Source organism: Parambassis ranga, chromosome 2 (assembly GCF_900634625.1).
Source record: "Parambassis ranga chromosome 2, fParRan2.1, whole genome shotgun sequence".
NCBI lineage: Eukaryota > Metazoa > Chordata > Actinopteri > Ambassidae > Parambassis > Parambassis ranga.
Window position 1 is genome coordinate 23,041,659 of NC_041023.1, and position 16,201 is coordinate 23,057,859.

General features: G+C 44.2%; 2 protein-coding genes across 2 annotated transcripts; one reads left to right on the forward strand and one right to left on the reverse strand.

Moving 5' to 3' along the window:
- Window positions 1-4,117: 4,117 nt before the first annotated feature.
- LOC114432204 (forkhead box protein J1-A-like) lies at window positions 4,118-5,880 on the forward strand. Its single transcript, XM_028400069.1, has 3 exons — window positions 4,118-4,642; window positions 4,922-5,415; window positions 5,622-5,880. The coding sequence occupies exons 1-3, from the start codon at window positions 4,118-4,120 to the stop codon at window positions 5,878-5,880; spliced, it is 1,278 nt and encodes a 425-aa protein (XP_028255870.1).
- A 3,845-nt stretch (window positions 5,881-9,725) lies between these two features.
- trim35-14 (tripartite motif containing 35-14) lies at window positions 9,726-12,331 on the reverse strand. Its single transcript, XM_028396807.1, has 7 exons — window positions 12,261-12,331; window positions 11,654-12,114; window positions 11,478-11,573; window positions 11,174-11,404; window positions 11,080-11,102; window positions 10,896-11,014; window positions 9,726-10,313 (listed from the first exon to the last, which is right to left on the reverse strand). The coding sequence occupies exons 2-7, from the start codon at window positions 12,092-12,094 to the stop codon at window positions 9,763-9,765; spliced, it is 1,461 nt and encodes a 486-aa protein (XP_028252608.1). The 5' UTR covers window positions 12,095-12,114; window positions 12,261-12,331; the 3' UTR covers window positions 9,726-9,762.
- Window positions 12,332-16,201: the final 3,870 nt, after the last annotated feature.

A 16,201-nucleotide genomic window follows, 5' to 3' on the forward strand; every position in this document is an offset into this window, starting at 1 on the left:
GGAGTGTGGTGCTTCTTGCACAGTTTCCCCATGGGACACATTTTTAAGAGGAAGTTGTCACAGATCTCGATGTCAGGGAGGCTCCATGTGTGGTAGAGAGGGGGAGCAGGTGTTCTGGGTGAGATCTGAGACTTGGTTGTGGAGACAGGTAGTGTCTTGGTCTGAGTGCTCGCCTGATGGGTGGGGACAGGGTTGGTGATGATGAGAGGCAGGTGTGCAATGAGGGAGGTGACCAGAGGTATATTCTGTGGGTGACTTGGTTGCAGTTGGTCGTTTAAGGTGAAGTTAAGCTGGACACAAGAGGTGTTGCTGACGATCATCTGAGGCTGCTGGACGGTGGAAGCAAGCCCTGCACCAGACGAGCCTTCAGTCTGGGTGGATGTCACGCTCTGCACTTGCTTGGGCGAGAGGTGAATGTTGATGCTGTAGGGGTTGATGGACCAGAGGACATCGGCCTGCTGGGATCTCAGTGCATCCCAAATTGGAAGGGTGGTGTTGGTGCCTGTGGGGATGTCCAGGAGCATGAGGGATCGCCTTAGCATGGTGACTGTGGAGGACTTGGATGGCGGTTCTACACCTGAAACTCCAGCTGCCTGCTTCCTCTTCTGTCCTGTATTGCCACGTGAAACATCTGCCATTTGGGGATGTCCTGTAGAAAATGAGTTTGAATTTGTTATCAACAACACGCCAAAAGCAAAACTTTTGGTGTGTAATTTTGCATGTTGTTTAAATTTCAGATTATATTACTGCTCATTGCACCAAAATAGCAAAAAAACTGTCTATTCTCAATGAAAAACAGGCTGCTTGTCATCGTGTTGTGTTTTTACATAAGATAAGATAAGATAATACTTTATTAGTCCCCCATGGGGGAAATTCACAATATACTTGACATTTAAACTGTATTGTTCTTAAGTTAGTTGTTAAAACGTTTAAGGTTCCTAAAGATAAAGTTAAAGTTAAGAACTTGGTGGTTTTTCACGGTTTTCTGCCGTAATAACAACGTAGCTACAGACAAAGTTAAGCTAACATTAGCTTCGCGGCTATGGCGAGCTAATAAACTGATGATGAAGCTAATTAGCAGGTAACAGCTGCTGAACTTACCGTCAGGTCTGATCACGATGAAGTCACTGTATTGGAAAATAATCAATACAGCGTCCCACGAAGTCACAGACTTAACCGCGTCGTGAGGAAAAAAGGAGGAGGAGGAGGAGGTGGAGGCCTGCAGGTCAGTGGGTGGATGTTGCAAACTAGCCTGACAAGTTTGCAACATTATACCAGCTCATACCAGTTTAATACCGCGGTGAAATTTAAAAAAAGTCAGTTCTCTATATGCGTTTTTAAATGGCACGGCGCGGTATTCACGTACACCGGGGTGAAATGTGGAGGCAAATGTGGATCAATATGTTTATTATTAGTTTACCTTTATAGCAATAATAACAATAATTATTATTAATTAGTTTCACTTTAATCTCTGCTTTATAAAGCATGAGCAAATAAATGCATTATTGTTTTATTATTATTTACGTGTTGTCCAGTTTTATTGGTATGTTTAATATTTTAATTTAATTTAGCATGTAATACAGTACAATTACACCACCAGGCTGAAACAAAGGCACAAGGAGAATCTGGAAGCATGAAGATGTTGAATTCCAAGTTCCGATCAAACCGCGTTGGTGGAAGACAAACAACTGATGAAGAGAGGACGTAGAGCTTTTGATTACAAGTCTGCAAAGAGGTGCTTGCTGGTAAATGGTATGACAACCAATGTGTCACACTTCTAAGCAATGCCTGTGGGATTACACCTCTTGCAACATTGGAGCAAAGATAGCAAAGCAAGGATTCCCATCGAATGCCCATCACTAATTCTTGCTTAAATTTCAGCATATGGGTGGCATTGATTTTTCAGACATGCTGGTTCACCTGTAAGACACCAACCAAGTCACAACGTATCCTGTTTGGATACTCCCGTGACCTGTGCATCTCCAATGTCTGGCTGCTAATAAAATTACTTGGCATTACTTATTTTCCAGTTATTTGACTATTTCAACAGTCTTTTTTAGTAAAATTACGATTTTACTGTAATTATTTATTAATTACTATGCATTTGGTTATGTTACCATCAAGCGCAATCTCAACCGTTTGGTAGAGACCTATATTTCAAAAAGTGTGTGTGTAGAAAAAATATGTTATTGGTGCCCCAATAACATAAGAAACACACAAAAAATAATTTTTTCATTGCTTGTTTGTTGGAGTGAACATCAAAGGGTTCCGTTTCTGTGGTTACTGGAAACCCCCCCCCCCCCCCCCCCCCCCCCGGACCAGGTATTAAAGCCGCAGCCCGCTGACAACCGTTATAAAGAAGAGAGGAAGCGTCCAACTCAGTCCGCGGGAATTTCTCTTCTTTCTGTCCTTTCGCTCAGAAGCTGATAACAGGTGCCCAGCAAGAAGACTGAGGCTGAGCTGGCTTGGGATTTAAGGAGTTTCTACTAACTATTGCAGCTGACACAAGGTGAGTTTTGATGTTTATTGTAAAAGACTTGATCAGTTATCTGAAAGCATTATTTAATAAATCACGTGTCAAACTCAAGGCCTGCGGGCCAAATCCAGGCCCGCACAACTATGTCCAAAACACATATGATCCGGCTCAAATCTTTTTTGTACAAATTTTCATATAAATTTAAACTGAATAACACCACAGTAATATGAACAAAAATTATTGTTTTTATATTATATTATATATATATTATATTATATATTATTATATTATTATATTTTGTGCAGCAAAAATAACGGCAAAGATAAAAGGTATACCTTTCATGACGTCATTGTTGTTTATTTTTGTATCCTGAAGTGTTGTTGTATATCTTTGCCGTTATTTTCAAAGATCAAAGGTAGGCGCTACCCAGGCTGTTGTTGGTGCGAGAGCGCAGCTCAGAACTTTAATTGTTGTACGACTCTGAGCACTAAAGGTGTTTGGTGAAAAGTTTCAAAGATAGACACAGCAGGATATTTTGGGGAGTTTCGTCGACACGAACCTGCCTGAAGTGCAAAGCAGCGTCCTAAAGGAAAATAATCTCAAGCGTGAATACTGGACTAAACACGGAGAACAGAAGGATCAGAGCTGCAGAGGAGGTTAACATCTTGGCAACATAAAGTCAGTGCAACTTCATCGCGTTTATTCAAAGAGAGAGAGAAGGAGAGAGAGAGAGTCGTGCGCATTTACGCACATGCCGTGTGTGTGTGTGTGTGTGTGTGTGTGTCTGCGCGTATTGGGGCGAACTCCACTCTGCGTGATAGAGACCAGAGAAGTGTAAAAATAGGTCTAATAATCAATTTAAATTATATTATATATTTATAATATTGACGTTCATTATTTTTTATATAAGAACAATTAACAACAGTTAATCAATTAAATTGGGCTATTTTGAATCATTTTGTTTGAACAACACATTTTTACAGATTTTATGCGTAATTAGCCACAAAAACAGTAGACAGTTGGTAACTGTAGCATGTCACTAAACGGAAGTAGCATGTCGCTAGCCAGATTCACTAGCCACATTTGCGTTCACACCTGAGCCACATTTGAGCCAATCCGGCTAGATCCACCTCTCGTGGGTGGATCTAGCCGGATTTAAATCAAACCGGATACTACCGGATTCGAGGTGTTCACACACAAAAACATCTGGATAGGCCCGAATCCCGCGTTAGCCAGATTTTTTCCCCAGTGTGAACGGGGTATTGAGTGTGTTTTAAGGCTTCAGGTGCCTTTGATCATGATGTGCTCGCTTCTCTGCACTGTGCGTCAAGTGCACAGATTAGTTTTTCAGGAAAAAAAAAACATGCTGCTGTGTGACGTGAGGGATTTCAGGTTTCAGAATACGTTTAGCACCCACATTCTGGCGACAGACATGCAAAATGATTTAAATGGAAATCTGGAAGTTTTTCTCTTTACGCACACACAGGTGCTCTGTTTTCAAATGGGGCCATCTTTGTCCTGTCTTTTCGCTCTTCGTTGAAGTTGGGTGTATATTTTCGGTTCTGTCAGGTGGTGGCAGGGGCAGGAGGAGAAGGAGAACGAACGGGTGACAGAGAGGAGAAAGAGGTGTTGGAGAGAGCCATGATGTTCCTGAGCTGTGCCGACCCCCTGACCAAAGGCTCTGTGGGGCTGGAGGAGGAGGTGGTGACCGCTGCTGCCCAGGCGGAGGAGAGGGACAGTGTCATCATCAATAACAGCAGCATCAGCAGCTGCTGCAGCTCCTTCATCCTGGACGACGGTCTGACCAGCCTGCAGTGGCTGCAGGAGTTCTCCATTCTTGGTGCCCACGTGGCGCAGCATGCCCACCATCAGCCACACCTGTTCGGCCACCAACAAGTAGGATCCGAAGCGCCGTGTTCCCCTCTGGCCGGGGACCCTGCTTCCATCGGGATGCCCCTGACCCTCCCCGGAATCGTGGCGCAAGGTGACTGCCCAGACAAGTTGGACTACAAGACCGATGCGCACATCAAGCCGCCCTACTCATACGCCACCCTCATCTGTATGGCCATGCAGGCCGGCAAGAAGGGCAAGATCACCCTGTCCTGCATCTACGAGTGGATCACTGACAACTTCTGCTACTACCGCCATGCTGACCCCACCTGGCAGGTAAAGGAGAACACACAGTTAAAAAGGACATGCGGTTTCTGACTTTCTCACTTTTTCCTGCGCTGTAGTGAAATCACAGCTGAAAGTTTCTACTTTGATTCGACTTTGATTTTTCAGTTATAGATTCATATATATATAAAGACCACATTTCAGTCTTATCTCATTTTCAACCCAGGAGTGAATTATTTCTCAGATATATTAATTTAAGTTTTCAGTTTCAGTTGTAAGTAACAAAGTGAAGTAACTATGTGGGCTTTCAATATACATTTCTGTTTTCAGAACTCAATTCGACACAGACTGTCACACAGCAAGTGCTTCATCAAAGTGCCACGGCAGAAAGACGAGCCAGGAAGGGGGGGCTTCTGGAAGATTGACCCGCAGTATGCTGAATGCCTCCTTAGTGGTGCCTACAAAAAAAGACAGTCCCAGTCCACAGGTCCTTGCAGCACAACAGGGGTTCAGGAAGGCCTGTGCATCAACCCTGAATCCCAGCAACTTCTCCAGGAGTTTGAAGGGGCAACTGGAGCTGACTGGTGCCGGGACCCCCACCTAGCTGAGGGTACCATGTCATGGCCGGTAGTGAGGGGAAGAGGTGGGAAAAAGAGGAAACATGCACTGAGCTCTGAAAATGGTGTCACCAAAGTCCCCCGATGTTCAAGCTCCCCTCTGCTCTCTGTGGATGAACAGAAGGAGATTGGACCTCTAAAGGGGGACTTTGAAACGGATGCCATGTTGGACTCTGCCCTCAGTGAGGAGCTTAGTTTGGAGATTGGACCTCTAAAGGGGGACTTTGATTGGGATGCCATGTTGGACTCTGCCCTCAGTGAGGAGCTTAGTTTGGAGATTGGACCTCTAAAGGGGGACTTTGATTGGGATGCCATGTTGGACTCTACCCTCAGTGAGGAGCTCAGTTTGGAGATTGGACCTCTAAAGGGGGACTTTGATTGGGATGCCATGTTGGACGCCATCAGTGGGGAGCAGAGCCTCTGAGCCCCATCATGAACGGGGAGGACATGACAGTGCAGGGGACCCACATCTTCTCCATTGAAGCTCCTGCAGGGACAGCAGACATCCACATGCTGGACACCTTACTTGCCATGGCCTTCCCGGAGAATCCCTGGCCTGAAGAAGAGCAAGGCCGCAGTCATTTTCTCTCCACTGTCAACCTGGACCAGCTGTTTGACTTCAAAGACTCATTAGGTGGAGACCCCAGCACCTGGATTGACACCCTTCTTTGAGGAATAACTGCTATCCAGGTCCTCTTACACAAAACTCTTCTTAACACTACTGGGGAATACCAGATTGTTTTTTAAACTCACAAGAGTTTTATTGTACTTTGTTCAAAAGTTCAAAGTATTTCAAACAGTCAGCTTAATATCAGCAAACACACCCAGCTCTCTCAGTCCTGTGACAGAACACCGAGCCTGCCTGAGAGGAAGCACTTCCTGGTTCCTGTTTTGATGCGTCATCCAAAGGAGGCGGAGCCTCACAGACACATTTAACCCTTAACTCACTGCCTCAGTGTTACTTTTAATAAACTGGATTATAACTGAAAAACTGTTCACACAATAACAAACATACAGATTCATGTTTCATTTGTTTAATATTTATGAATTTATTTATTTATTTTCTGATGCTGAATACAATACTATTATGTGTCTATTTTCTTCTTTTATGTGTTAAATTGTTCAAATTTGTAAATAAATTTATTAAAATTTAAAGTTTGGCAGTATGTGTGTTTATGTGATGTGAAATCCTTATGTAAGGTGGATGTAAGTGGGTCCGCACAACTAAGGGCATCATGTTCCAGAGAGTGGGAGCTGCCACTGAGAAGGCTCGGTCACCTCTGGATCTCAGTTTCGATCTAGGAACCTCCATTCTGGACAAGCTGCAGACGATGGAGCTCAGACTGCCCAATGCCTATGTACAAAGAATTGCAATAGTCCAGGCGAGAGGTGATAAAAGCATAATTAACTTTTTCTAGGTCAGCCTGTCTCAGATACGGTTTGACTTCAAGTTTTGGCTTGGCTTTGGTTTGGCTATCAGTTTAAGCTGAAAGAAGCTAGACTTAACCACTGCACTGACCTGCTTGTCCAGTGTAAAAGCACTATCAATGATCACTCCAAGATTCCTGGCATGGGATTCTAAGTGAGGTGCTAGTAGGCCAAGGGAACTGGTAAGTACCTGAACCAGCTCTGGGCGACCGAACAAGACAACCTCCGTTTTATTCTCATTACGTTTTAAAAAGTTTAGGTCCATCCTTGTCTTAATATCGCTTCTGCAGTTTATCACGGCCTGAAGTGATTCTTTGGCAGGAACCTTTAGTGGTAGATACACCTGCACATCATCAGCGAAGCATACTTCCTGAATATGGATCCCAGTGGGAGCATATACAGGGAGAATAGGAGTGGACCCAGAACTGACCTCCGCGGGACCCCGCAGGTCAGAGGGGCCACTGAAGAGGAAAACTGCCCCATTTGGACAGAAAATGACCTGCCTGCGAGATACGACTCGAACCACCTTAGGACAGTGCCTTTTAGGCCAACACAATGCTCTAGGCACCACAGAAGAATTGTATCCAGTCTCTTCGGGTGCGTGGGTTCGAATCCCACCGCTGCCAGTAAACTTCAGGGACAGCAGTGGCGCAGTGGTATAGCAGTAACCGGAAGGTTGGTGGTTCGATCCCAACTCCTCCCTAGTCACTGTTGTGTGTTCTTGGGCAAGACACTTCACCCTAGCCTGTGGCGCGCCTTGCTAGTCATTGTATGACACTGCTTGGCAGCAGCCGTAAACAATTTCCCTCTGGGATTAATAAAGTATCTAAAATTAAAAAAAAAAAAATATGATCCACTGTGTCGAAGGCTGCAGTCAAATCAAGCAGGATTAAAATGGCACAGTTGCCAGTATCAAGGGTTAAGAACAGATCATTAAAAACTTTTAAAAGAGCAGTCTCTGTGCTGTGGAGAGTCTAAAACCAAACTAAAACTCTTCACAAACATCAGCTGTTTTTAAAAATTCTTGGACCTGGATTAAAACAGTTCTTTCTAAAACCTTGGAGCTAAAAGGGAGCTCGGGAATTGGTCTAAAATTAGACAAAACCAGGGGGGTCCAAATTCTTCTTCAGAGGCTGCACTGTGGCATGCTTGAAGGAGGATGGGACACAGCCAGAGCTAAGACACAGATTAATAAATTTCAAAATAAAAGACTCCACCGAGCAGAAGAGGGCTCTATACAGACAGCGTCACCAGGGTTCACCAGTGAATAAAATACATTTAAATTTGAAGCTTGTCCTTTTTCCATTTTCTCTCCACCTACATGAGCGCCTGAGCGGACTCATAGAGCCAGGGCTCCTTCTGTGGCTTTATTTAAAGTCATGGGCGCGATGGAATCTGAAATCTCACTACCGAGTGAATCCAACATGCCACTGCACAGTACTTTTGTGTGTCTGTGTGGGATTTTGTTCATATTGAACGTCCTTTAGATTGTTCTGTATCATGTTCGTTTGAGTTTGCACTTGTTTGTGTCTCTTTTTGGGACATGTTTTTAATGTGTGTGTGCCAGCAGTCAGTCAGTCAGTCACATCCACCATCAGATTCCAGCTTTATCTTTATTTGTAATCCCTCTGAGGCCAGCCCTCTCTGACCCTTGGCTCTGTGGGGTAACTGTGCTTGGCTGCTCCTGAAAATACAGAGTTTCATTATTGCACTTGTTTTGTACTTTTGAATTACTTTGAACAGCTATTCATATCTAATGTTTGTGTTTTGTAGACCAGTCTGCTTAATCATTTGTGTCAATTGAAATCAGTTTAGCCGTACTTGAATTTTTCTTTGGGTAGTTTGGGTAGTCAGCAAACTATGGTGATTTGTTCAGTTACTTGCCTTGCCTTAAAGAGGAGGCCTTGAACTGCATGGATCATGCAGTTCAAGGCCTCCTCTCTCCTGCTTCTACACCACCACTAGGTCTAGACCCGGGTGGGTCTTCTGGTCAGCGGCCTCTCCGCTCGAGCTTTCCCCCCTTTCAGACGTGGTCCTCACGACAGGGTCTAGGACGCCAATGCACATTTACAATTATTGTATTAATAAATTCTTTCTCATTCACGTTGCTGAGTCTCTCATGATTGAAATGCTTTTATTTTGAAGAGGGTCTCCAGCAGATTGTAGGTGAGCCGCAGTGAAGGACGAGGCTCTGTGGTGTGCCAGCAGCTCCAAGTGCAGCTTTGAAGAGACGTCAGTGCTGTAGAGATGAGGAAGCCTTTTTATGGCTTTACAGTTGCCTTTGTGAGGGGCCTCAGGAAACCACTCAGCCACACTAATAGAACGTTTAAGGGGCCAAACCTTATTGTTTGCCCTTTCTCTTCTGTTTCTGTCTTATGAACAAAAGTACATTCCTTACGAACAGCTGAGTTCAGCCTGTTATGTTTAGGACTTGTTGTCCACAAAGACAAAGTCACGCTACAATGCTTAAATCATTTTAATCTTTCAGGTCTTTCAAGTCCCCTGGAGTGGCCCCAGGCCTCACTTTGAGAACCTGCCCGGCAGCAGACACAGTTGACTTGAGAGTGATTAAGATTAAGAATGACTTTATTATAGAACAATCACAGGACGATATAAAATATGAACAGATTGTTATTTGTTGCTTCAGTTCAGCGTTAGGTCACACTAAAGAGGGCAGGACTTTGTTTTGGTCATGTGACTCACCTGCTGCTTCATTACCTGTGAGCTGTTTGTGTCAGTGTTACACAACTCTTTCCTGTGAAAAACATCTGATTAGTTCCATTTTCAGTGAAGTTTATTCATGTTTTATTTGTATTTTCTGATTAGCATCCCATTGTTTCCATCAGCAGGACGGTTCAGATGATCAGAAGAATTGATCACTTCAGCTGAGATTCTATCAAATTTATAATCATTAGAAGAAGCTGTGATATTTTCAAACACTTTATTAATAAATTAGTATTTTCACATATCATTTGGATTTGCACATAGAAATATTCATAAGTCATTCAGTATATAACTGCTCCAGAAAAAAGGAGGATTCTTTAACATATAGAAGCTTTTTTTAAGGAAAAGTGAAAGAAACTAGTCGCTGACTGTGGTAACATGTCGGAGGACTTCTGTGTTCAATCAAACTAAGTGAAGTGAGTCGGCTTTCAGTGACACCACCATGGGTTTGATGGTCAGGGGGCACTGCTGACAGCCCACCCAGAAGTACGGGAAGACCTTCTCTGTGATGGCGTGCTTGAAGGTATAGATGGCCGTGTTGTTCAGCGGGTCGTGGAATGACACTCTCCCCTTGTCACAGTCCAGCTCCACTCTGACCCTCAGCGGGTTCTTCTTCAGGCTGAGTCGTGTCAGAGGAGACGTACCTGCAAAGTACATTTTGTGGTAGAAGTACACACACAGGTAGCCATTGCTAAGGACTGAGGACACCTTCTCCTTCCTCTTGACAGACTCTTTGGCTACACCGACCACCCACGCCGTGTTATCTCCCACTTCCACGTCCCAGCTGTGCCTCCCCGAGGTGAAGCCCTCCCGGCCCAGCACGGCGGTGTCAGGGTCGAACCTCTCCGGGTTGTCGGGCAGCTGCTGCTTCTCTTCACTGTCACGGACAGCGGTGAGGTCGTCTGACAGGACGAGCCACGGGGCGGCCGTGTTCGGGTCCAGAGTGACCGGGGCTGGAGGAAACATGGCAGACTGTGAGTGTAATTCTGTCAAAAACACAACAGACCTCTGCCTTCTTTAAAAAAACCCTTAACAATGAGACAGAAATATTGGGAACCAGCTACACACAGGAATCATCTAACAACATGGACAAAGATCAGGGATCCTTTTCAGATCCTGTTTACAGGATGGCAACTACACTATGCACACATCCAACAACACAACAACAACACAAAGGAATCTGGACAACCACAACACACCTTAAAAACATGCACAAACGTATTTGAGGACCAACAACAACACCGACAGGAACAAGAGTAGCTCATGTTTATGGATGTTTTTAACATGCTGCCACCAAGTGGTGACACAGAGTTACAACAGGTAGACATCCCAGTAAGGCCAAAGTCTGTGAAGCACCAACACAAAGTACAGAAAGTAAAGCTCGAACAATGCTCGCCACTTTGACCGCTAAGGGCTACACACCCACCTAATAAGCATACTTTTAGTTGTAGCGGCCCCACCTCCCAGGCTGAAACCTTTGCATTCTTTTATCTGTAGAACAGCCCTTTATTACCACTGGATCAGCATGCACTCACTGTATTTGGTGACTTTTCCCATCTTCTCCCACACTCGGAACGTCAAAGATCCGATGTATTTGGCCACATCGATGAGAGCTCCTGGAGCCATGACTGGATCTACAGCTGGACTGTTAGTCCTGCAGAGAACAGAGGCAGGCGTTATATGTTATATTTATATATATATAGGGTGTAGTTTGTCTACCTTTCCAGGGTCTTCTTGCAGCTCTGAAACGAAATAAAAGATGAGTTGAGTTAAAGGTGCCTTCAGGCGTTTATTTAAACATCTACAAACTCACATGAAGCACAGAGACGCCCTCTAAAGCCATCTCCTCCTCCAAAGCTCTGATGGATTCACACACAGATGAGATGTTTCGCTCCACTTCTTCGATCTTCTGCTTCATCTCCTCTGTTTTCTCCTCTTCCTCCCTCTTCAGCGCATCCATCCGGGTCTTCTCCTCCACTTCCAGAAAGCTGTGAAGCTTCTGAAACTCCTCATGGGTCCGTCTTTCCACAAATCGAGCCTGGACCTGAAAGAAAACTTGCGTCACTTTAACTCTTTATTTCCCTGTTTATTAGCGATGTCACTGAAACGTGTGTTACCTGAATGTGCAGCACAGCATCTTCAAAGTTCTTCTTCATTTTGTCAAACGTGTCTTTCTTCTCCTGCAGCGAGCTGAGGGCAGACTTTATTTTCTCCTGAAGTGAGTAAAGAAGAAGATTCAGGCTTCGAGGAAGAAGACACGCATGATTGATCCACCTCATGTGTAAATATTTACCTTCACGTCTACAACTGCTTCACTGATGGGGCAACAGTCGTGCTGTTTGTGTTTCCTGGAGGTGTGGCAAACCACACAGATGGGCTCCTTGTCTGGCAGGCAGTAAAGTTTGAGCCTCTCGCCGTGAACAGGACACATTTCACCTGGATCACAGTACAGCTCCCCGTCTGCCCGCAGTGCCGCCACCGCAGCCTCCGAACCCTCGCTCTCAAGCATGAAAGACTCACACAGGTTCTTCAGGCTGAGACTGGGCACCGGATCATCCAGGCCCTGGGCTCGGCAGAGAGGGCAGTCCCGGCTGCGTCCGTGCCGGGTCCAGTACTCCTGCAGGCAGGTTGCACAGAAGCTGTGGCTGCACTTGAGGACCACAGGGTCCTTGAAGATGTCACAGCATATGGGACAGGTGAGGTCGGCCTCGGGCAAAGACAGCCTGCCTGCCATCCTGTGACACTCCTGTTCTCCTGGAAGTGAAAGTAGAGCAAAGGTGACACCAGAGATTAGCTGCTGATCTGGAGTCTGCTTACGTCAGAGAGTGAAAACAGCAGAATATAAATGAGTCTTTAAAGCCTCCACATGCAAACAGTCAGCTTAATATCAGCAAACACACCCAGCTCTCTCAGTCCTGTGACAGAACACCGATATGTCTGAGAGGGAGCACTTCCTGGTTCCTGTTTTGATGAGTCATCCAAAGGAGGCGGAGCCTCACTGACTGTGCAGACACATTTAACCCTTAACTCACTGCCTCGGTGTTACCTTTAATAGGCTGGATTATAACTGAAAAACTGTTCAAACAATAACAAAAATACAGATTGATGTTTGTTTATTGTCTTATTTATGAATTTATTGACTTTTCTGATAGTGAATATGATACGATTATGTGTCTATTATCTTCTTTTACGTGTTAAATTGTTCAAGTTTGTAAATAAATTTATTAAAATGTAAAATTTGAATGAAAATTAAAGGCAGTGTGTGTGTTTATGTGACATGAAATCCTCATGTAAGATGTAAGGTGCTGCACATGATGATGGTCAGAGCTTTGCTGCCATCTAGTGGACAAAACGTTGACCTTCACTGCGATTCCAGTTTCTGAGTGTATTATGTGGCTGAATGGGCAGCCTAATCACTCTGCACATTCGGCTTTAGCTCATTATGAAAGGTTCATTGTAAAAAGTCAGCGGTCAACAAACTCACTCCATTAGTTTCATCTTTCACTGAACAACATCAACATGACAATTTGTGGCATGTGGACAGTTTTTATACTCCAAAGAACAACCACATTCTTCTCACTGGGGTTCAGATATCTCTCCTTATGTGACTTGCTGAAGTGAAAGTAGCAGACACTTCTTTTCTGATTGTCTGCATCAGTGAGGTGTGATAACCTGCTGTGTCTCACGTTTATGAGCCCTCTCCTGTGTCTGATTAGAGATCCATACTCCTCACCGGGTCAGCACCATAATCACTCGAAGCCAAGCTTTGGAAAGAAACACACTGCAGCACGTACACTGAGTCTTTACATGTAAAGAAAACAGTGACGTTAATGGATTTGTAGTGTGTTTTTGTTGAGTTTGCTGAGGTTGAGTGGAGTCAGTACTATCATAGAATGCATATAAAGAAAAATTACATGACCGCTCTGCAGAATGGCGAGGACTTCAGTTACAGGCTATTTAATAAATAAATGTTTATGCTTTTAGAAGCTTCTAGTGTCCTCAAGTGTCTCACAGGATGAATCAAGTCAAAAATCATGCACTGACCAGGCACACAATGGTCGGTGGTAAATGGCGCACAATGCTGGAAAAGGTTTACTTTTCTTTAAACATCACTATACAGTTGTCAGAAGCCATATTTAATGTTTACTACTGCAAAATGTCACAGCTAGCTTTAGCATGCTAGCTTACCCACTTACGCCTACTGTTACAGTTCATGCACAGTAAGTGTGACTTAGCATGTTACTTTTGGTTGGCAGCAAGTGTGAGCTGACTGCAGTGCTTGATAAATTGTTATGGGACATGATTATGATTTCTTATTTGTTTAAACATTTCACTGACATTGCTGAGCACCATCTTAGCACTGACCTGCAGAGGCTGATTTCACTGATCAGAATAAAAAACCTGCTGCTTCTCTGAGAGACCTCTGACTGATGGAGCGCTTCCTGTCACCTTCAAGAAGGAGTTGCTCCACAAAAGTTATATAAGACAGCACAACACAGATGGTCTGTTTGTCCTCCATAAAGGAGTCTTTTTAAAGGCATGTGGAGTGCTAACACATTACAAACACACTACAAGGTCTCAGGTTATAAACTCCTATGGCTGTTATCATGTTCCATCATAACTCTTTATGAGCCATATGTCAAGTAGGACATCAGCTGTTGTCCTGTTTGAGTTATTTATGATGAGCTGTAAAACCGTTTGCCACCACTAGATGTCACAGTTTTCCCACTTACAGCATGAAGCTGCAGCAGGAGAATTCCTGTTTGCTTTGCATCAAACTGACAGAAAAACATAATGAAAATGAGATGTAATCTTTTATTTTTCATGTGACCTTGATAGTAAATGTTGGAAATACTTGAGGATAAAGAGAAGAAAAACCACGCTTACCTGGATGTCACTGTCTGCAGCCTGCAAATTGGTTGTCAGCTGCTGTGACCCGGGCTAATAGTGATTCATTATTGCTCACACCCAAGCCAGTGTTCATCTGGGCTGAGATGTGGAGGATGGAGCTGGTTGAGGAGGTGGTGGTGGTGGCGGGGGCTTTGTCAATCTCTCAGCATCTAATGAGGACAGGCAGACTCACAAACAAGTGAGACAACAACAGCAGAAATGTCTGGAAAAAGTATCGACGAGAAAGAAGCTGCGTTAAAAACACTATCAGTGAAGCATTACGCTTTCATATTTATTTCAGCCATGTACAAGCCTATTTGCAAATGCCTGACAAAAAGTCAATACTCTATTACAGTGCTGTACTGCACAGTTAAGCTGCGCAGTAAAAAGTGAACTAAAGCCAGTGAATTATGGCAGGCCATAAGAGGAGGGAATGAAGAGAGAGAGAGAGAGGGCAGGTTTATTATGGCATCAGCAGGTAGCTCTCCCTTGAGTTCCCTCCACTTCACTGTACATATAAAACCCCTGTTTTCTTATCATTCTCCTGTATTTATAATGCAAATTCCACACCTAATCAAATGACAAAAACCTTTTCTCATGTTGGCCACTCGGGGGCAGCAGAGAGACAAGTCAAGCTACATCTTCAATTTAAAAATGGCTGCCACATAACATCACAAATGTCAAATGCAAGAAGTGCATGCTAAGCTAAAAAAATCTACAAAACAAATGCTAGCTGATCTCATGGGTCAGTTAGCATGAGCTGCAGCTGTCGTTTGCAGATTTGCATGATTGTACAGGGCAATGCTAGCTAGTTAGCATGCTAACTCAATTAGGTGTCAGCACATAACAGCACCACAGCTGTTATTTCCCCACATCCTGTTGATTTGTTATTTGTTTTGAGCTAACAATCTTGCAAATTTAAACTCAAGGCATCTTTGACATTAGCGGTAGGTAGCTAGTCAGTTAGCTCACACCCAGCTGTGTATGCAGGTTCAGGTTCTTTCATCATCACTGCAGCACCTCTTCTTCTCCTGGTGATTAAAGTGCTGAATCTAAAACGCTGCTTTGCCTTCGTGCTCGACCTGATAGGATGAATTTATTTCCCCCTTTCACATCGAGTCTGACCTCCCATCAACATTTGCAGTACATCAAGCTGCCTCGTCCGTCTACATTAGAAACACCCTCCCGCACCTTTTGACCATAGCGGCAGTCACAGTCACATATATTTAACAGATAAGAACTATTCCACTGAATATTGGAAGCACTGCGGTAAAAGACATTACCGTGAGGCAGCAGCACTGACAGCGTGGAGGAGACGTTATAAGATGGATCTCCTACTTTAGTCATAATTGTAATTGCTGAGAGAGAGAGGGAGAAGGGGGAGGGAGGCAGCAGCACTGAATCACACGTATCAATATTTGATCTTTTCAGATTAAAATGTGATGCACTGACAAATCATTTTCATGCTGCTCACATTGTAACACATAAGCAGGGAAACACTGGAGCCATTTCATCAGCGGATGCTTTTATTTTGTCTCCTCTTTCACACATGAATTGAGTGCTCCATATAAATTGGATTAAATGCACAATTTCACCAGGGCTTTCCAGGCGCTCGCAGAGACCAGGTACTCTTCTTTTTTTTTTGGTGGTCACATATTGATTTTTTACCCCTCAGGTAATGAGAAACTTTTGACAACATACACTGCGAGGCATGTGTGATGTAGTAAGTCTTTTTTGCTGTGAGCTGTTTTGGAGGTGTGTACATATGTGGGAATGGTGCGCACACACACACACACAAACACACAGACATTTGCACAAATGTGCACTGAATTGGAGGTAAATTCGATCTTATTGGAGAGGATGCTGGAAAGCCTCAGGCTCAGAAACCTCCTTGAGTCCCTGGAAGGTCGCCAGACCCTCCGGATTCACAGGAAAACCTTCACACACACAC

Coding starts and splice junctions, on each gene's coding strand:
- LOC114432204 (XM_028400069.1), top strand. CDS start 4,118: ATGATGTTCCTGAGCTGTGCCGACCCCCTGACCAAAGGCTCTGTGGGG. Junction 4,643..4,921: donor ATGCTGACCCCACCTGGCAG/GTAAAGGAGAAC, acceptor TTCTGTTTTCAG/AACTCAATTCGACACAGACT. Junction 5,416..5,621: donor GAGCTTAGTTTGGAGATTGG/ACCTCTAAAGGG, acceptor TCAGTGGGGAGC/AGAGCCTCTGAGCCCCATCA.
- trim35-14 (XM_028396807.1), bottom strand. CDS start 12,094: ATGGCAGGCAGGCTGTCTTTGCCCGAGGCCGACCTCACCTGTCCCATA. Junction 11,574..11,653: donor AAGCAGTTGTAGACGTGAAG/GTAAATATTTAC, acceptor TACTCACTTCAG/GAGAAAATAAAGTCTGCCCT. Junction 11,405..11,477: donor ATGCTGTGCTGCACATTCAG/GTAACACACGTT, acceptor GTTTTCTTTCAG/GTCCAGGCTCGATTTGTGGA.